The sequence below is a fragment of the Lagenorhynchus albirostris genome, chromosome 9 (genome assembly GCF_949774975.1).
Source record: "Lagenorhynchus albirostris chromosome 9, mLagAlb1.1, whole genome shotgun sequence".
Taxonomy (NCBI): Eukaryota; Metazoa; Chordata; class Mammalia; order Artiodactyla; family Delphinidae; genus Lagenorhynchus; species Lagenorhynchus albirostris.
Window position 1 is genome coordinate 2230978 of NC_083103.1, and position 21313 is coordinate 2252290.

The following is a 21313-nucleotide window of genomic DNA, read 5'->3' on the forward strand; positions in this document are numbered from 1 at the left end:
AGAGCAGCCACGCGGAGCCCTCCCCCTGGGGTCGGGGGCATGCAGCTCCGACAGCTGCCCAGGCTCACCCTCCTGCCAGGACAGGCACCCGTGGGCCCGCCCGCACAGCCACGGCTCCGCCCCCCAACGCTCGCCAGAGGACCAGAACCGCCTTTCTGATGTTAACAGTCATTCTGTGTGTAACCTGGAGTCACCACCCAGCCCACTCACCTTTCAGCGGACTGAAGAAGTTGAAAAAGGAATCGTTGGGGACTTGTTTGGTGATTGTTCTGACGGTGCCTCGGCCCTTATGTTTCTGCTTTTTCTTGATGGTTTTGACTGTTACATTTTTTCCTTTCTTCCAGTCAATGGTACACCTACAGGGACAAGACCGTGATCACGGGGGTACACACTCCATGAGAAAAACTGGTCACACGTGTGTCCAGCAAGCAAATCACAGCTCTGTGCTTAACCCCAAAACAACTTAACAACCTGTGAGCGAGCACTCGGCACACGGTGAGCTCACGCGAAGGCCAGTGAAGGCGGAGGGCCCCGCCAGGCAGGCTGTCAGCGCGGCAGCTCCCGGAGCTGCACAGCTTTAACCCCCAGACGTTTCGCAGGGGTCCTCCAACATTCTTCCCGTGACCACGCCCGCTCAAGGGTTTGTCACCTGCTGCCCCGTCGCAGACCCCACAGCGCACAGGAAGCCACCCACTCAGGCGCCTGAATTCTCAAGACAACTAGCTAAGCGAGTGGGACAAGTTGGAGAAAGCAAGCAGGTGGCTACCGCAAACACTGGTGACCGGAGCAAGACACAATGTTCCAAGTGTGCTGAGCGGCCCTTGGTGGGGACAGCACTCTGAATCACCCTGGACCAACAGGTAAGCCCTGGCAGTGTCTGAACAGCGTCTGCTCAAGGACATGCCTGGAAAGGCAGGCCTTCTCACCCGATGGCCTGGCCGTGGGAAACAATCTACATTACTCTGGCCATTTCAGTCTAGCAGGATTTTAAGAGAGTTCTGTATTACTCACACAGGGAGATTCATCAGGATAAGTACTTGGTTCAGTGAATAAGGATAACTGTTTCAATCAAGAATAAAACAATTTCCCAAACCGTCTCAAACCACCCAAGAGGAGTGAACTCCAAGCCACTCTCCCTGGTGGTCCGCAGGCTGCAATCACCAAGACGCTCAGCCCTGAGGCCAATCACGCTCATGCTGCCTCACCGCGGTCAGTGCTGCGCTGCACTGACTCATTCATTCACTCGACAAATACCCGCTGAGAGCAATTTATCAGTTCAATGATCACTGCTTCACTTACGGTGACTGGAGATCCCAATGCCCTCATTAAAACGAGGAAATCGGGCCACCACCCCAAACCCTGGCCCACGTAACCACATGATACATTTCCCAGCGCCAGTCATCATATTCCCAGAGAGACTCTTTAATTTCCATCTTTGTCTTTTGGGCTTTTAAACAGATTAAAGGCTTTCTGCTTTATTCCTAACTTCCATCTTACTTGTAAAGTTGTAAAACCACCTCCTGCTTTTGTTTCAGAAAAAGAAGTTGCAATGGCATTTCCTTACCCGTCACAGTCAACTATTTCAGGACCTTCAAAGGAAAAGGGATCGGCCTTATCTGGCTCTGACTTCATCTTGTACGTTTTTGTCAGGACTGAATTGGTAAAGTAGTCGTTGGATTCAAAGTGGAACTCTAATACAAAAGACTGGAAAAAAAGACAGAAACTGGGCTAAGCACCACTTAAAATCTATGACTAATTAGCGACCGACTTTATGAATCACACAGTACTTACTGGAACCCAGCTCTTCCCTAAGCATGACACCACAGGCAGAAACCATGACTGAAAAGCTCAACAGGTGTTGCCACATAAGAACTTGCTGACTGCAAAAGCACCAGCACAGAGTTAAAGCAGGGCAGCAGGCGGGCAAATACCTGTCACCCTTCGGGCCCCGCCACCTCCCCTCCCAGGGAGGACAAGCTCTCCTGAGAAGTGTGGCTTCTCCCTGCCGCCCCACCCTCCCTTCCCCGAGAGCACAGCAGGGCGGGGGTCTGGAGGCAGAAGGCGGCAGCAGAACCCTGTCCCCCTCTCCTTTCTCTTGGGCAGAGCAGCTCCTTCTCTGCCGCGCAGCGGAAGGGCCAAGACTCCACGTGGGGAGAGAAGGGGAGGCACTGACTGGACCTCTTCAAACCACACCAAGGACAAGTTCACCCTTCACTCACAAAGCACTCTTCAGACCTACAGACACGCACGGGAGGAATGGACAAACGGGTGTACAGAGCAGTAGTAACAAATCAGAAGATATTCGTGTGCACAGTAACAAAATAGATGAAAAATAAAATGAGACGTCCCCTTTCTGTGCAAAATGTCCAAAGAACACATGGTACTGGCAAGTGTTTTGGGAAGCCAGGGGCACTCATATACTGTAAAGGGCTTTGTGAAGGGCAATTTGGCAATATCAAAAAATTAACAAAATAAAAAACATTCTGGGAGCCAATAATTCTGTTTTGAGGAATGTGTCCTATTTCAGAAAGACACCTGGATGGATGCAGCAGCATGTGCAAAGATACTGACCTCAGCCCTTCTGACAAGACAACCTGGGGGAAGTAAGCAACAGTCTAAAGGACCGGCTCTGGGTCTGGCCAGCCTCTGCCTGTCAGTGCTGCGTGATTCTGGGAAGCTATTCCACGTCCCTATGCTTTCGTTTTCTCACCTGCAAAATGGAATAAACAACCCTTTCTCTCCATGAGTTCACTCGAGGATTAATCTATGGAAGCACTTAGAACAGGGCCAGGTTTACAGGCATCACTTGCTAAATGTTAGCTATTTCTATTTTTATTGTAATGGTACAACCATCAGTTGAGAAAAAAATTAAGAAGACTAAAAACAAGCCACTTCCACAAGGGGAAGTGAAATAAGAACTCCCCCAAGAGGGGGATGAGGAAGAGAAGGGCCACAAAGGCCTGGGAAGTACAGACACAAGTGGCCAAGAGGATTGGAGGCAGTCCTGTCAGTGTTCAGAAGGGATGGCAGGGATCTGGCCAGGTCTCCACTGACCCCTGCCAGCGTGGTGTGGGCTGGAGGGGAAGGGAGGTCAACACCCACAAGTCACTAGGCTGGCAAAACCAAAGTGCAGTGAGGACAGGAAGGCAGCTATGGGGAATCAGAACATCGGCGGAATCCCTCTCCACGGCTCTCCTGGACCTGACCCCAGGCCCCATAAACCCGATCTTTATCTTGGACTTCAGTCAGTGGAGACTGCTATTACTTGAGAACTGTTGAGGCTGGTGACCACAGATGTGGATGACCCACCTTGGGGACTGGGCTGGGCTAACGAATGGCACTGTTTTATTCCGTCCTTCATTACGTCCATATAGATATGGACAGAATTATTTATCTTCCTCTCTCTTCCCCATTTCCTTCTCCTGCCATTTCTCCAAACCAAGGGTGCTACTTCCTTTCTTCATATTTTCCTACTTTTCCTTCTTTCCCTAGGCCTCTGTTTAGTCAAGAATGAGTCAAACAACTGGGGATGATTTAAAGAAAGTGTCTAACAGTCCAACAGAAAAGGGCCCAAGGACGAGGCGACCTCATTCACACCCCGCTACAGCCAAGTCAGCCATGAACATATGACAAATGCCCAGCCACACTCGCAGTTAAGTGTAAAATTCCATCTCTTCTGCCCAGCAAAGTAAACACGGCTGCTACTGTCTTTGCCGACACTTGTGCTGAGCAGAGAGGAGGCGGTCCCCAGGCAATGCTGCCCATGTGGTCAAAGCAGACAACTCATGTCCAGGCAAACGACATACGGGGACTCTCTGTACTGTTGCTGCAGTGCTGCTCTAAGCTTGAAATTATTTCAACATAGAAAGAAACCAAGAAATGTTATTATTACAAAAAGAAAAGTGTAAAAAGATACCACTAGCATCATCAGGAGTGTAAATTGAACCACCTTTGGGACTTATAAAGGTTTGTCTCCTTCGACCCAGTAATTATACACTAAAAGGAGCCTAAACTGAGGAAATCATCAGAAATTTAAACAAAAGCCTGGGGCACAAGTAAGCTGATCATAACGCAACAATTTATAACGGGGTGGTGGTGGCAGTGGCATATTCTGGGGAATGTTGAACCTTTTTTTTTTTTTTTTTTTTTTGCGGTACGCGGGCCTCTCACCGCTGTGGCCTCTCCCGTTGCAGAGCACAGGCTCTGGACGCGCAGGCTCAGCGGCCATGGCTCACGGGCCCAGCCGCTCCGCGGCATGTGGGATCTTCCCGGACCGGGGCACGAACCTGCGTCCCCCACATCGGCAGGCGGACTCTCAACCACTGCGCCACCACGGAAGCCCTGTTGAACCTTTTTACAGCCAACAGATGCAGCAACTATTTTCCACCCCGTAGGGCCTACGTGAGGTGAAGAGAGCAGTGCAACACTGTCCACACACTGGGATTCCACTTTGCTGAGGTACAAACATGGTGACCCTGGAGAGTGACCCTGGGGAGGGGCAAACACCCTGGCTGTGTTTCCCTCTGAAGTAAAGTGGTTTCATTTTATTTTCTTTAGACATTTTATTTATTTGTTGATTGACTGATTGATTGCTGCGTTGGGTCTCTGTTGCTGTGCGGGCTTTCTCTAGTTGCGGCGAGTGGGGGATGCTCTTGGTTGTGGTGCGCGGGCTTCTCATTGCGGTGGCTTCTCGTTGAGGAGCATAGGTTCTAGGCGCACAGGCTCAGTAGTTGTGGCACACGGGCTCAGTAGTTGTGGCCCGCGGGCCCTAGAGAGCAGGCTCAGTAGTTGTGGCTCGCAGGCTCTAGAGCACAGGGTCAATAGTTGTGGCGCATGGGCTTAGTTGCTCCATGGCATGTGGGATCCTCCCGGACCAGGGCTCGAACCCGTGTCCCCTGTACTGGCAGGCAGGGAAGACCCCGTTTCATAACAATTTTAAAAAGCGCAGAGACTATGGGTAAATTCACTAAGCTGCTGACAGTTACCTCTAAAAGAGTGCACAGCGTTCTGTACACTTCTCTACACTTTCTAACTTTTCTTATGCAAGCACGTATGACTTTCACAATGACTTAGTCTACCACAGCTAGGGCTCCAGCCTGTCTATGGGCCACAGAAGAGACCAAGGAAAATATAAGACAGATGGGCTGAGGAAGAAAGGGAATGGACCAAGGAAATCATCAAACAGGTGCGTGCGTGTGTGCGCGTGCGCAACACACACACACACACACACACACACACACACACACACACACACACACACACACACACACACACACACACACACACACACACACACACACACACACACACGAAAAGAGAATTCACACCCATCACAGCAAACTACAGCACTCTGCCACAGGAGGCCTCTAGGGGATGCTGTGGCCAAGCCTCGCACAGGTGAGGAGCGATTACTGGGAAGAAACTGACAAGAGGAAGGCGCTGCAATAACCTGGGTGCCGTAGGAAAGAAAGGGCTCCCTCAGCTACCAGAGTGACCCCCAACCTGTGAGCAGGCATCACTCTGGCTGGTGTCCACACCCCACCTGCTGCGGAGGGATGTGTGAATGTCACCTCCAGAGTGGAGCAGACCAGGAAAGGGACAGATACAGGTGTGTGTGCCCCCACCCCTTGCCCCCAGCAGGCATCACCCGCAGGCCAGGGTAGAGGGAATCCCGCTCACACTGCTCTGTGGTGGGGAAGTGGGAAGAGACCGGGCCTCAGCCCCACGGCCCTCAGGCACTGTGTCTTCAAAACCTGAAACCAAGAGCCACCAGGCAGGCAGTCAGTTGTGTGGTGCTGGAATTGCTGTGGCACTGGAATGGAACCCACCAGCCACAGGCAGACTGGGAGGTCACGAACAGTGCTCCCCGAGGACCCCCGCTCAGGCATCACCGTCTCAAGGCTGCTTCACAGAAAAGGACAGGCTGGCTTAGGTCAAACTCCCCTCACTAACTGGTAGGCAGCCTACGAGAGCAAGTATTCTGGATAGATGTGTTTCCAGACAAATCAAAGAGCAGGGAAACATTTTTTCAGTCTTATCTATCCGCAGTGATTCTTGAAGGTAAAACCTAGTACATTTCCTTCACTAGTATCTTGGATTTCTGTTAAAGTGCTGCTTATATTTGAATACGTACCAACCATCCTTTGCAGCCTGTTTTACATACATTCCACCCTCACAAACCTGGGAGACGCTTAGGAGAAGGAGGACATCGCCCCATCTGACAGAGGAAACAAACTAGCCCAGAAGCCACAGCATGGCACAGTGGAGGCCACGTCGGAGGAGTCCCCTCCTGTGCCTGACTCCTGCGCCTGCCCCCGAACAGCTGGTGGACTGAGTTACTGTCCGGCTGTGCACACTGCCGGGTGAGGCCCAGGGATGCAATGTGAGAACACACATCGCACTCCAGTCACCCAGCAAGTGAATGGCCGGGTGTGGATTTCTGGCTCTAAGCCCTTTACCCTTAGTGGCCTGACCCTTTCTGACACCAGCCAGGAGTTCAAACAATCAGTACTCACCATAGGCTGTCCAGGGTCTGAAAATTTCACTTTGATGTCCTGCAGGTGCTTCAGGATTGGCTCATCATATTCCTAACCATGAAGAGAAGAAAAGAAAGTTCTGCTGAGCTTTTACAGACAACACACATGTTCGCACTGAGTCACCGTTGCACCTACTCCTAGATACTGGATAATTAGCCCTGTTGGAATTCTGTCCTTGTCACTCCCAGGAAGCCACCCAAATTTGTTCAGTCACTAGCAGTCTTAGGGTGGCAGCAATGAGGTGCCACCTTTGTCTGGCACGGAGCACTGGTAACCACCAATGCCAAGCCAGAAGGGCATCGCGCTCATTGCCAGGGGCAAGAGCCCTGACTGATTTCACAGCCCCACCAGCTGCCAGTATAGACAGGGTTGGAAATGCCGTCAATTAAGACTGCTGGTCCTCAGCATCTCCTAAGAGACAGAATCAGAAGAAATACCTGGACAAGCTACTGACCTTGGCAGCCAGTTCCCCCCGCTTAGGGCACGAGGTGATAAATAGCCCAAATCCAGCAACACACACAGGCAAGGACACTCACAAAGCAAGTCTGAGACCTAATGGCAGGCACTACGGAAGAGCCTCTAACGATGGCTCTATGCCTTTACGAGTCATCGTCATGCAAACACGGAGGTTCACAGGGCCTGTCGTTTGAGAAAGGCCAACTGAGAAAAACTCAGAAAAAAAAAATCACAGGACCTGAAACCCAGTGACCACATACTCACGAGAGGTGCTTTATTCGTGAAACAGTCACTTCACCCTGGAAGTCTGGGGACTGGACCGAAAGGATTTCCTGAGGTTCCGCTGAGCCTGATAACTACCAATTTCCCAATTTTAAATTCTTTCTACATCACAAGCAGACCTCGTTTAATGCACTTCACTTTACTGTGCTTCACAGATATTTTGGTGGGGTTTTGGGGGGTTTTTTTGTTGTTGTTCTTGTTGCAAATTGAAGGTTTGTGACAACCCTGCGTTGTCAGACAATGGTTAGGATTTTTTAGCAACGAAGTATTTTTAAATTAAGGTACGTACATTTTTGAGACATAATGCTATCGCACACTTAGTAGATTACAGTATAGTGTAAACCTAACTTTTATGACGCCCCGGGGAACCAAAAAATTCATGTGACCCACTTGAATGCTACATTCACTTTATTGCAGGGGTCTGGAACCAAACCCACAATGTCTCCGAGGTCTGCCTGCATAGAACAAACCCAAAAAAAAGCAGTAACAAAGGCACCTTCCAAGTCTCTAGACAGAAAGTTAAGTCCAAAGCAGTTTTCAAAGGCCACATCAGTCTGAGATGTCAAATCCTAAATTCTAGAGCCAGAAAACACTTGGCTCCGAGATCACGTGTATCAGTGACTGAGCACGTATGCCTAGTTCTAGAATCACCAAGGCGAATGTATCACCAGTATGTTTTCCAAATACACGGCACTGGGACCTTCAAGCCCACTGCAGTCAAGCTAGCAGCACCACGGGTGCCGCCCCATAGCCAGGAGACGGCCATGATGCTCTTGATCTCCTCCAACAACCTCATGCCTTGAGGGCCAAGGACCTTCTGTGGCCCAGACCACAACGGAAAGCCCTAAGTTAGCAGGCTCAAAACTCAGGGCCAACAGTGGAAGCAACTCAGGGACTGACTTAAAGCTGCTCTCCCTAAGTTTCAAAACTCTGCTTTTGGACCTATCTTGGCCACCACCAACAGAGAACCCAAGGACCTACAGCCAAACCCACCTTTGGGATTTAATGTCTGACCAAAATGGAACCTACTACCATTACTTGCTTCAGGTTATAAACAGCCCAAACCAGATTTCATCACTCTCTGCATACTACATGAGTACTCAAAAAATGACACGTCTTTTTACAACCGTAAGACAAAAAGCAGCGAGACACTCTGTGGCATAAATACTGAAGCACTGATACTAAGACAGAGGTGCTGGGAGAACGGAAGAGACACCTCATTCAAGTACAGCTGACCGTACTTGAAACCAAAGAAATGCTACAGATGAAGCAGCAGCGCCATCCCTGGGTTACTAACTGGCTGGCCAGGCAACACCAGGAGCTAGGTCTCCCAATCAAGTCGCCTAACCAGCACCAAAAAGCCTACCTCGTGACACTCCTGCCACCACTCACAGTGTGCCCCCAACCTGCAGCATGGGCATCACCTGGGGGACACATCAGGAACCAAGATCCTCAGGCCCCACCCAGACCTGACTCAGAGCCTGCACTTCCACGAGACGTCCCAGTGACAGGCACACACACCCTTCTCCATCTGGTCTGCCAGCATGGGGATTTTCAACCCTTGGGGGTACATCGGAATCATGAGAGCTTCTACAAACACCTCAAACTCTCGCTGACCTGTGGGTGGGGAGGCACTGATGCTGCTATTTAGTTTTAAAAGTTGCCCAAGTGACTAACCTATAGGCAGGGTGAATCTGGTTCTAGCATATATTACTCAATTTTCCCAATAAATTTCTGGCTCATGGCGTTCTAGTCTTCTAGTATTCTTGGTCTAGTATGCTTTCTTTCTTTTCTTTTTTTTGGCCATGCCACTCGGCTTATGGGATCTTAGTTCCTGAACCAAGGACTGAGCCCGGGCGCTGGCAGTAAAAGGGCCAAGTCCTAACCACTGGACCGCCGGGAATTCCCAATGGTCTAGTATTCTTAAACCGCACCTTTTCACATGAGACAAGGAAACACAGGCTATTGTTAAGTCATGTATTTTAAATGTTCCCCCCGTCTGGAAGGGGAGTAAGAAACGCATCCCCTCCACCTTTTCTTCAGTTCTGGCTTACAGATAAGCACTGAACAAGGCAGGCAGCAGACATAGCAACGCAGCAACTCTCCGGAACCATTCTGACTGCAGCTGTGAAACCTCTGCAAACTGCAGTAGAGCGAGCTAGCTGCACGCCACCTGTGGCCGTGCTCTGATATAAAAGCACTGTGCTGACCCGTCTGGAATAAGTCCAAATGCAGAGATGGCCCCCTCTGTGGACTTCTGAGCAGTACCTATTTCTGAATTCTGGAAACTTCTACCATAACTGAGCTCAGGGAAAGTCACATTTGTTACCTTTTAATTGGTTCACCATTTCATTAGAGAAAGCTCAACAAGGCAAGACAAAGAAAGTTTGACCATTCCCATTAAAAAAAAAAAAAAGACTTTTTCAAGGAAAATGATTAGAAATTATTAGCAACTTGTTAAATACTTGTACAACTAGCAAGGCGGCACAATAGGTCCATTTCAAATTTCAAAAATCAATCAAAACAGAAGACTGCGTGCCAGCGAGCGTGCGCCTGTGTGGAAACGTGCTCATGGGTACATGTGCACACACGCACGCACACACGCACGCACACACGCACACACGCACACACATGCACGCACGCACACACACACGCACGCACGCACACACGCACGCACACACGCACGCACACATGCACGCACACATGCACGCACGCACACACACACGCACACACGCACGCACGCACGCACGCACGCGCGCGCTTCACCGCTCAGCATCAACTCCTCCACTCTCACCCCTCGCCCTCACGCTTCTCACTTGTCCACATCACTGTGAGGTAGAGAAGGGTCTGGAATCCGTTAACAAGCTTCCTGGGGTGAGACAACAGACACTTTACAGGAGACAAAGCGACCCTAAGCTCGGCTGAGGTTCCGCGTGGCAGGCCTTTCCGTGAGGGCCGCTACACGAGGGCACACGGGGGCTCCAGCTGCAGCCAGGCCTCCCGGGGCCCTGACTCCCGAGTTATGGCCACAGAAGGCACCTTGCCACCCACAGTCAACAACTGCTAGACATGCGGTTGAAAGTTCACAAATAAAGAATGTCTTCTCTAAAGTGGGACTGTGCCTGTGTGCTTACCTGAACTAATTCACTTAGCATATCTACATTTCTGAAGATGGTAAACCAGAACTCTGGAATTCCTTTTGGGTTTGGCTCTTCTGCTGCTGCTGCTTCTTTTTCCGCTATGACTGCTTTATTTTTTATGTCTCCCTAGAAAAATAAGATGCAAAATTGGATACTTATCATGAAGCAACAACTTTACAAATAACTGAATGGCTTAATACAGACCATATTTTCAGAATCCCATGTAAACTTCTATCAAAAACCCTTGCTCTTTGAAACTGCATCTCCAAGACCACTGTGCCCATCACAGTTTCCAACGTCTCTGAGGAACAAAGCATTTAAGGCATTCCAGCCAGATGTAACTCCAGACCAAGGGGAAAAGAGCTGAAGAGCTGATACAATGCCCCCCTGACTTGGGGGGCGCTGGCTCGCTGTCCCTCCTGGGATAACCACCAGAGGGATACTCCAGGATCTCCAGCAACAAGAAACTGCCCCGCAAGCTGCACGTCCAATGATACGGAGATGTTGGGACAGAGGCACCATGCGAACATCAGGGGGGTGACGAGAAAGGCGATGTAGCCACGAGGAGGGCAGTCTTTTCTAACATCACAGGCCTGACATGTGATTCTTAGAAGGACATGATCACAAGGGGCTTTTTAAGTTAACAGGGGCAGATTTTCCTCGCACAATGAAGAACTGATTCACAACTATATTGATCCACAGGCATGGCTTCAACTACGCCAGATTCTACATGTTTTTAAAAGATCAGAAAGATGTATAGCTACCAAAACTAACATACACTTAAAAAAACAAAAACAAAAAAACCCCAGAAGTTTATACTATCGGATAGAAAAGCCACTCCCAAATGTAAAATCAGGTCAACAAAGTTCACCTTGTCGTTTTGGGACTTTCCGTGGCACTGGAATGATACCCATCACCAAAAAAAAGGCTGCAAGCAGGTGATGGACAGGGCACATCACCAAAAGGACCATTTACCAATGTAAAGTGGTGAGATGCACTGGGGCTACTTCACTGTCACTGCTGGTCCCCGAGCAGGATGGCACGGATGTTTCCAGTATGCTCTCCCCACCACCGCCCACCCTCTAGTATCTGCCCTTCTACAGACACAGCTGTGCTCTCCTTGAGGGTTTTTGCTTTCTCTCGACTAAGACTTCTTCTGATGTTTTAATCTCCACTCCCCTGATCCCTTATCTCACTGTACCACTGTGCAGAGGTGCCACAGACGGCTGAAAAAGGGGACTGTGTCTGGCTCACCACATTAACTAACAGAACCAAGCTGTGCAGTTTCACTGTCATAAAGAAACCTAAACATCCTAAGGCTGAAGCCGCACCTACTGTTAGGAGCTCTTTTCTTTGTAAAAGAAAACCACCAAATTTCTTTTTTTCCCCACCAGCCGCACTGCACGGGGTATCAGTTCCCCAGACCAGGGATTTAACCCAGGCCACAGCAGTGAAAGTGCAAAATCCTAACCACTAGATCACCACCCCAAACCATCTTATTTCTAACAGCATTGAAACAGAACACAAGTGGCGCTCATTAAAAAAAACTTACGGCCAATTTGTCCTCCTCTTCGTTCTCACTGTGCCATTCGGATTCTGCATCTGTCGGCTCGGCGTCACCAGTGATGAATTCCCTTCTCTAAGTAAAAACGAGATCTTCTTACCGTTACACTCAGTTACTCAGAAACTTGAGAGTAAAGACAGTGAAATTGTAAATAATGTGCATAAAAAGACTGAAAACTGGATGCTTTTATAGCTTAAGATTCTAAGTTTTGGGGCTTAAAGAATAACATACGGGGAAACATTCAAGATGGCAGAGGAGTAAGACGCGGAGATCACCTTCCTCTCCACAAAGACATCAAAAATACATCTACATATGGAACAACTCCTACAGAACACCTACTGAACGCTGGCAGAAGACCTCAGATTTCCCAAAAGGCAAGAAACTCCCCACATACCTGGGTAGGGCAAAAGAAAAAAGGAAAAACAAAGACAAAAGAATAGGGACGGGACCTGCACCTCGGGGAGGGAGCTGTGAAGGAGGAAAGGTTTCCACACACTAGGAAGCCCCTTCGCGGGCGGAGACTGCGGGTGGCGGAGGCGGGAAGCTTCAGAGCCATGGAGGAGAGCGCAGCCACAGGGGTGCGGAGGGCAAAGCGGGGAGATTCCCTGCACAGAGGATCAGTGCCGACCAGCACTCACAAGCCCAAGAGGCTTGCCTGCTCACCGCCGGACGGGTGGGGGCTCCGGTCAGAGCGCAGGGAGAGGACTGGGGTTGGCTGCGTGAACACAGCCTGCAGGGGGCTAGTGCACCACAGCTAGCCGGGAGGGAGTCCGAGAAAAAGTCTGGACCTGCCTAAGAGGCAAGAAACCATTGTTTCGGGGTGCGCGAGGAGAGGGGATTCAGAGCACTGCCTAAGCGAGCTCCAGAGGCGGCTGCGAGCCGCAGCTATCTGCGCGAACCCCAGAGACGGGCATGGGACGCAAAGGCTGCTGCTGCCACCAAGAAGCCTGTGTGCGGGCACAGGTCACTATCCACACCGTCCCTCCCGGGAGCCTGTGCAGCCCGCCACTGTCAGGGTCCTGGGATCCAGGGACAACTTCCCCGGAAGAACACACGGTGTGCCTCAGGCTATTGTAATGTCACCTCATATTCCGTATCCCTCCCTCTCCCCAGCCTGAGTGAGCCAGAGCCCCCTAATCAGCTGCTCCTTTAGCCCTGTCCTGTATGAGCGATACGCCCTCAGGCGACCTATATGCAGAGGCGGGGCCGACACAAAGCTGAACCCCGGGAGCTGTGCGAACAGAGAAGAGAAAGGGAAATCTCTCCCAGCAGCCTCAGGAGCAGCAGATTAAAGCTCCACAATCAACTTGATGTACCTGCATCTGTGGAATACCTGAACAGACAACAAATCATCCCAAAATTGAGGGGGTGGACTTTGGGAGCAACTGTACACTTGGGGTTTGCTTTCTGCATCTAATTTGTTTCTGGTTTTATGTTTATCTTAGTTTAGTATTTAGAGCTTATTATCATTGGTAGATTTGTTTATTCATTTGGTTGCTGTCTTCCTTCTTTTTTAATATATGTAGATATATATATATATTTTTTTTCCTTTTTCTCCTCTTGTTAGTGTGTATGTGTATGTGCTTCTTTGTGTGATTTTGTCCGTATAGCTTTGCTTTTACCATTTGTCCTAGGGTTCTGTCTGTCCTTTTTTTTTTAAAGTATAGATTTTAACGCATGCTATCATTGATGGATTTGTTTTTTGGTTTGGTTGCTCTCTTCTTTCTTGTTTTCTTCTTCTTTTTAAATTACTTTAAACATTTTTTTATTTCTAATAATTTATTTTTAATTTTAATAAATCTCTCTCTCTCTCTCTCTTTCTTTTTCTTTCTTTTTTTCTCCCTTTTCTTCTGAGCCGTGTGGCTGTCAGGGTCTTGGTGCTCCAGCTGGGTGTCAGACCTGTGCCTCTGAGGTAGGAGGGTTCAGGACACTGGTCCACCAGAGACCTCACAGGCTCACATAATATCAAACGGCGAAAGCTCTCCCAGAGATCTCCAACTCAACGCTAAGGCCCACCTCCACTCAACGACCAGCAAGCTTCAGTGCTGGACACCCCATGCCAAACAACTAGCCAGACAGGAACACAACCCCACCCATCAGCAGAGAGGCTGCCCAAAATCATACTAAGTTCACACCGCAAAACACACCACCAGACGTGGACCTGCCCACCAGAAAGACAAGATCCAGGCTCATCCACCAGAAGACAGGCACCAGTCCCCTCCACCGCGAAGCCTACACAACCCACTGAACGAACCTTAGCCACTGGGGGCAGACACCAAAAACAACATGAACTACGAACCTGCAGCCTGCGAAAAGAAGACCCCAAACAGAGTAAGTTAAGCAAAATGAGAAGACAGAGGAATACACAGCAGATGAAGAAGGTAAAAACCCACCAGACCAAACAAATGACGAGGAAATAGCCAGTCTACCTGAAAAAAAATTCAGAGTAATGATAGTAAAAATGATCCAAAATCTTGGAAATAGAATGGGGAAAATACAAAAAATGTTTAACAAGGAACTAGAAGAACTAAAGAGCAAACAAACACTGATGAACAACACAATAAATGAAATTAAAAATTCTCTAGAAGGAATCAATAGCAGAATAACTGAGGCAGAAGAACGGATAAGTGACCTGGAAGATAAAATAGTGGAAATAACTACTGCAGAGCAGAACAAAGAAAAAAGAATGAAAAGAATTGAGGACAGTCTCAGAGACCTCTGGGACAACATTAAACGCATCAACATTCGAATTATAGGGGTCCCAGAAGAAGAAGAGAAAAAGAACGAGACTGAGAAAATATTTGGAGAGATTATAGTTGAAAACTTCCCTAATATGGGGAAGGAAATAGTCAGTCAAGTCCAGGAAGTGCAGAGTCCCATACAGGATAAACCCAAGGAGAAACACGCCAAGACACATATTAATCAAACTATCAGAAATTAAATACAAAGAAAAAATATTAAAAGCAGCAAGGGAAGAACAACAAATAACATACAAGGGAATCCCCATAAGGTTAATAGCTGATCTTTCAGCAGAAACTCTGCAAGCCAGAAGGGAGTGGCAGGACATATTTAAAGTGATGAAAGAGGAAAACCTACAACCAAGATTACTCTTCCCGGCAAGGATCTCATTCAGATTTGACAGAGAAATTAAAACCTTTACAGACAAGCAAAAGCGAAGAGAATTCAGCACCACCAAACCAGCTTTACAACAAATGCTAAAAGAACTTCTCTAGGCATGAACACAAGAGAAGGAAAAGACCTACAATAACAAACCCAAAACAATTAAGAAAATGGTAATAGGAACATACATATTGATATCTACCTTAAATGTAAATGGATTAAATGCTCCAACCAAAAGACACAGACTGGTTGAATGGATATGAAAACAAGACCTGTATACATGCTGTCTACAAGAGACCCACTTCAGACCTAGGGACACATACAGACTGAAACTGAGGGGATGGAAAAAGATATTCCATGCAAATGGAAATCAAAAGAAAGCAGGAGTAGCAATTCTCGTATCAGACAAAATAGACTTTAAAATAAAGACTATTACAAGAGACAAAGAAGAACACTACATAATGATCAAGGGATCAATCCAAGAAGATATAACAACTGTAAATACTTATGCACCCAACACAGGAGCACCTCAATACATAAGGCAAATGCTAACAGCCATAAAGGGGAAATCGACAGTAACACAATCATAGCAGGGGACTTTAACACCTCACTTTCACCAATGGACAGAAGATCATCCAAAATGAAAATAAATAAGGAAATACAAGCTTTAAATGATACATTAAACAAGATGGACTTGATATTTATAGGACATTCCATCCAAAAACAACAGAATACACTTTCATCTCAAGTGCTCATGGAACATTCTCCAGGATAGATCATATCTTGGGTCACAAATCAAGCCTTGGTAAATTTAAGAAAACTGAAATTATATCACGTATCTTTTCCAACCACAATGCTATGAGACTAGATATCAATTACAGGGAAAAATATGTAAAAAAAACCAAAATACATGGAGGCTAAACAATACGCTACTAAATAACCAAGAGATCACTGAAGAAATCAAAGAGGGAATAAAACAATAACTAGCAACAAATGACAATGAAAACACGACGACCCAAAACCTATGGGATGCAGCAAAAGCAGTTCTAAGAGGGAAGTTTATAGCAATAAAATCCTACCTCAAGAAACAAGAAACAGGGCTTCCCTGGTGGCACAGTGGTTGAGAGTCCGCCTGCTGATGCAGGGGACACAGGTTTGTGCCCCGGCCCGGGAAGATCCCACATGCCGCGGAGCGGCTGGGCCCGTGAGCCATGGCCGCTGAGCCTGCGCGTCCGGAGCCTGTGCTCCGCAACGGGAGAGGCCACAACAGTGAGAGGCCCGCGTACCACAAAAAAAAAAAAAAAAAAAAAAAAAGAAACAAGAAACATCTCAAATAAACAGCCAAACCTTACACCTAAAGCAATTAGACAAAGAACAAAAAACCCCCCAAAATTAGCAGAAGGAAAGAAATCATAAAGATCAGATCAGAAATAAATGAAAAAGAAATGAAGGAAACCATAGCAAAGATCAATAAAACTAAAAGCTGGTTCTCTGAGAAGATAAACAAACTTGTAAAACCATTAGCCAGACTCATCAAGAAAAAAAGGGAGAAGACTTAAATCAATAGAATTAGAAATGTAAAAGGAGAAGTAACAACTGACACTGCAGAAATACAAAGGATCATGAGAGATTACTACAAGCAACTCTATGCCAATAAAATGGACAACGTGGAAGAAATGGAAACGTTCTTAGAAAAGCACAACCTTCCGAGACTGTACCAGGATGAAATAGAAAATATAAACAGACCAATCACAAGCACTGAAATTGAAACTGTGATTTAAAATCTTCCAACAAACAAAAGCCCAGGACCAGATGGCTTCACATGCAAATTCCATCAAACATTTAGAGAAGAGCTAACACCTATCCTTCTCAAGCTCTTCCAAAATATAGCAGAGGGAGGAACACTCCTAAACTCATTCTACGAGGCCACCATAACCCTGATACCAAAACCAATCAAAGATGTCACAGAGAAAAAAAACTACAGGCCAATATCACTGATGAACATAGATGCAAAAATCCTCAACAAAATACTAGCAAACAATCCAACAGAACATTAAAAGGATCATACACCATGATCAAGTGGGGTTTATCCCAGGGATGCAAGGATTCTTCAATATATGCAAATCAATCAATGTGATAGACCATATTAACAAACTGAAGGAGAAAAACCATATGATCATCTCAATAGATGCAGAAAAAGCTTTCAACAAAATTCAACACCCACTTTTGATAAAAACTCTCCAGAAAGTAGGCATAGAGGGAACTTAACTCAACATAATAAAGGCCATGTATGACAAACCCACAGCCAACATCATTCTCAATGGTGAAAAACTGAAACCATTTCCTCCAAGATCAGGAAAAAGACAAGGTTGTCCACTCTCACCATTATTCAACATAGCTTTGGAAGTTTTAGCTACATCAGAGAAGAAAAAGAAATAAAAGGAATCCAAACTGGAAAAGAAGAAGTAAAGCTGTCACTGTTTGCAGATGACGTGATACGATACGTAGAGAATCCAAAAGATGCTACCAGAGAACTACTAGAGCTAATCAATGAATTTGGTAAAGTAGCAGGATACAAAATTAACACACAGCAATCTCTTGCATTCCTATACACTAGTGATGAAAAATCTGAAAGAGAAATTAAGGAAACACTCCCATTTACCACTGCAACAAAAAGAAGAAAATACCTAGGAATAAACCTACCAAATGAGACAAAAGACCTGTATGCAGAAAACTATAAGACGATGAAAGAAATTAAAGATGATACAAACAGATGGCGAGATATACTGTGTTCTTAGATTGGAAGAATCAACATTATTAAAATGACTATACTACCCAAAGTAATCTACAGATTCAATGCAATCCCTATCAAACTACCAATGGCGTTTTTCACAGAACTAGAACAAAAAATTTCACAATTTGTATGGAAACACAAAAGACCCCAAAGAGCCAAAGCAACATTGAGAAAGAAAAACGGAGGTGGAGGAATCAGGCTCCCTGACTTCAGACTATACTACAAAGGTACAGTAATCAAGACGGTATGGTACTGGCACAGAATCAGAAATACAGATCAATGGAACAGGATAGAAAGCCCAGAGATAAACCCACGCACCTACGGTCACCTTGTTTTTGATAAAGGAGGCAAGAATATACAATGGAGAAAAGACAGCCTCTTCAGTAAGTGGTGCTGGGAAAACTGGACAGCTACATGCAAAAGAATGAAATTAGAACACTCCCTAACACCATACACAAAAATAAACTCAAAATGGATTAAAGACCTAAATGTAAGGCCAGACACTATCAAACTCTTACAGGAAAACATAGGCAGAACACTCTACGACATCAATCACAGCAAGATCCTTTTTGACCCACCTCCTAGAGAAATGAAAATAAAAACAAAAATAAAGAAATGGGACCTAATGAAACTTAAAAGCTTTTGCACAGCAAAGGAAAACATAAACAAGATGAAAAGACAACCCTCAGAATGTGAGAAAGTATTTGCAAATGAAGCAACTGACAAAGGATTAATCTCCAAAATTTACAAGCAGTACATGCAGCTCAATATCAAAAAAAAACAGGCTTCCCTGATGGCGCAGTGGTTGAGAGTCCGCCTGCCGATGCAGGGGACATGGGTTCGTGCCCCGGTCCGGGAAGATCCCACATGCCGTGGAGCGGCTGGGCCCGTGAGCCATGGCCGCTGAGCTTGTGCTCTGCAACGGGAGAGGCCACAACAGTGAGAGGCCCGTGTACCGCAAAAACAAACAAACAAAAAAAACAACCCAATCCAAAAATGGGCAGAAGACCTAAATAGATATTTCTCCAAAGAAGATATACAGATTGCCAACAAACACATGAAAGGATGCTCAACATCACTAGTTATTAGAGAAATGCAAATCAAAACTACAATGAGGTATCACCTCACACCAGTCAAAATGGCCATCATCAAAAAATCTACAAACAATAAATGTGGAGAAAAGGGAACCCTCTTGCACTGTTGGTGGGAATGTAAATCGATACAGCCACTATGGAGAACAGCAAGGAGCTTCCTTAAAAAACTAAAAATAGAATTACCATACGACCCAGCAATTCCACTACCGGGCATATACCCTGAGAAAACCATAATTCAAAGAGCCATGTACCACAATGTTCACTGCAGCTCTATTTACAATAGCCAGGACATGGAAGCAATATAAGTGTCCATCGACAGATGAATGGATAAAGAAGATGTGGCACATATATACAATGGAATATCACTCAGCCATAAAAAGAAACGAAATTGAGTTATTTGTAGTGAGGTGGATAGACCTAGAGTCTGTCATACAGAGTGAAGTAAGTCAGAAAGAGAAAAACAAATACCGTACACTAACACATATATATGGAATCTAAAAAAAAAATGGTTCCGAAGAACCTAGGGGCAGGACAGAAATAAAGACGCAGACATAGAGAATGGAGTTGAGGACACTGCGAGGGGGAAGGGTAAGCTGGGACGACGTGAGAGAGTGGCATGGACATATATACATTATGAAATGTAAAACAGATAGCTAGTGGGAAGCAGCCACATAGCACATGGAGATCAGCTCGGTGCTTTGTGTCCACCTAGAGGGGTGGGATAGGGAGGGTGGGAGGGAGAGGCAAGAGGGAGGAGATACGGGGATATATGTATAGCTGATTCACTTTGTTATACAGCAGAAACTAACACACCATTGTAAAGCAATTATACTCCAATGAAGATGTCAAAAAAAAAAAAAAAGAGTAACATTCAATGATTCACTGGGTACATCTGGATGTTTTGCCTGAAGAACTTTCTGAAATATACTAATTAAGTTTACTAACAGAGTTCCCTACCTTGTCAAAGAGAGGCTGGTATAATGCTGCATACTTTCTTTCCAAGTCATGAACTTCTTCATAAAACTTGGCTTCTATATGAGCACATTTCACCTGAAGCTGTTTCAGTGCGTTGATTCTTCTTTTTACTGCTTTAGGTAAACTAAAAGAGAGGGAATAAAAAATAAAACATCCATATGCCTGCAAAATAAGGCGGCATGCTTATTTTTTACTAAAATAAATTAACATTAACATAGAATTAACACCCTTACCATGAAAAAGAGCTCCTAAAAATCATTAAGGACAAACACCACCTCCCCGCCCCCCCACCAAAAGCAGGGCGGTGGCGGAGGAGGAAGCTGAAAGATAATTCACAAAAAATACAGGTAATGAAACACGGAAGAAAGGTCCAATCTCATGAAATAGCCAAAAGAATGTAAATTTAAAAGAACTGCTGTCTCTTCCTTACCAAATTGGCAATTAAAAAATAATTCCCAGGGGGGACTTCCCTGCAGTCCAGTGCTTAGGACTCTGCACTGTCACTGCTGAGGGCCTGGTTCAACCCCTGGTAGGGGAAGTAAGATCCCGCAAGCTTCGAGGTGCAGTCAAAAAAATTTTTTTAAATAAAAGAGAGAAGAAAATTTTAGAAATTCCCAGGTTTGATGAGGCTGAGGGCAGAGGCCCTCTAATTGACTCATCTTTCTTAAGGGTAAACAAGAACCTTGAAAATATTCTTTGCATCTACTTCTAAGAATTTATCCTAAGGAAATAACCAAATGTTTATGTGCTGGAGTGACCACTGATGTATTATTTGTAAAAGTGAAAGACTGGGAACAATGACAAGATGAGCAGGATTAAAACGGCCTGTCCACAACCGTGTCCTCAAGGAATACTCAGCACCACAGGACGAGCTCCTGCTGACACAGCAAGGGAAAAACCAGAGACGACAGAGACAAGGCGTGCATTCTAGTCTAGTCAGACACGGCAAGGGAAAAACCAGAGACGACAGAGACAAGGCGTGCATTCTAGTCTAGAGTCAGACAACTACCAGCTCCTTAGCCCTTTGATACTTTTTACCTTCTAAGAAACATTTTAGTTTGTATGCCTTACTTTTATAAATCAGAAGGGAAAAAACATTTTAAACCCATTAAAATCATTTGTTTAACCTGAAGTCCTGAGTCACAATCTGGAACAAAGAGCAGACCACTGCAGACTTCCCTGGTGGTGCAGTGGTTAGTTAAGACGCTGCTCTCCCAATGCAGGGGGCCCAGGTTCCATCGCTGGTCAGGAACTAGCTCCCACATGCTGCAACTAAGGAGCCCGCCTGCCGCAACTAAGACCCGGTGCAACCAAATAAATTAATTTTTTTAAAAAAAGAGCAGACTCCTGGG

At 46.2% G+C, this 21313-nt stretch overlaps 1 protein-coding gene and 1 non-coding gene across 6 annotated transcripts in view; both read right to left on the reverse strand.

Moving 5' to 3' along the window:
• Positions 1 to 21313, reverse strand: part of NAP1L4 (nucleosome assembly protein 1 like 4) — a 73116-nt gene that overhangs the window by 21732 nt on the left and 30071 nt on the right. For all 5 annotated transcript variants that reach the window (XM_060158239.1, XM_060158241.1, XM_060158242.1 and 2 more), the window contains exons 5-10: positions 19944 to 20085; positions 11967 to 12053; positions 10409 to 10540; positions 6516 to 6587; positions 1565 to 1704; positions 211 to 356 (exon numbers count right to left, since the gene is read on the reverse strand). In XM_060158239.1, coding sequence (XP_060014222.1) covers positions 211 to 356; positions 1565 to 1704; positions 6516 to 6587; positions 10409 to 10540; positions 11967 to 12053; positions 19944 to 20085 — 719 coding nt within the window. The remainder of the gene's footprint in view (positions 1 to 210; positions 357 to 1564; positions 1705 to 6515; positions 6588 to 10408; positions 10541 to 11966; positions 12054 to 19943; positions 20086 to 21313) is intronic.
• On the reverse strand, positions 5739 to 5865 carry LOC132526613 (small nucleolar RNA SNORA54). The gene has a single exon (XR_009542606.1). It is a non-coding gene; the product is annotated as a small nucleolar RNA SNORA54 (small nucleolar RNA).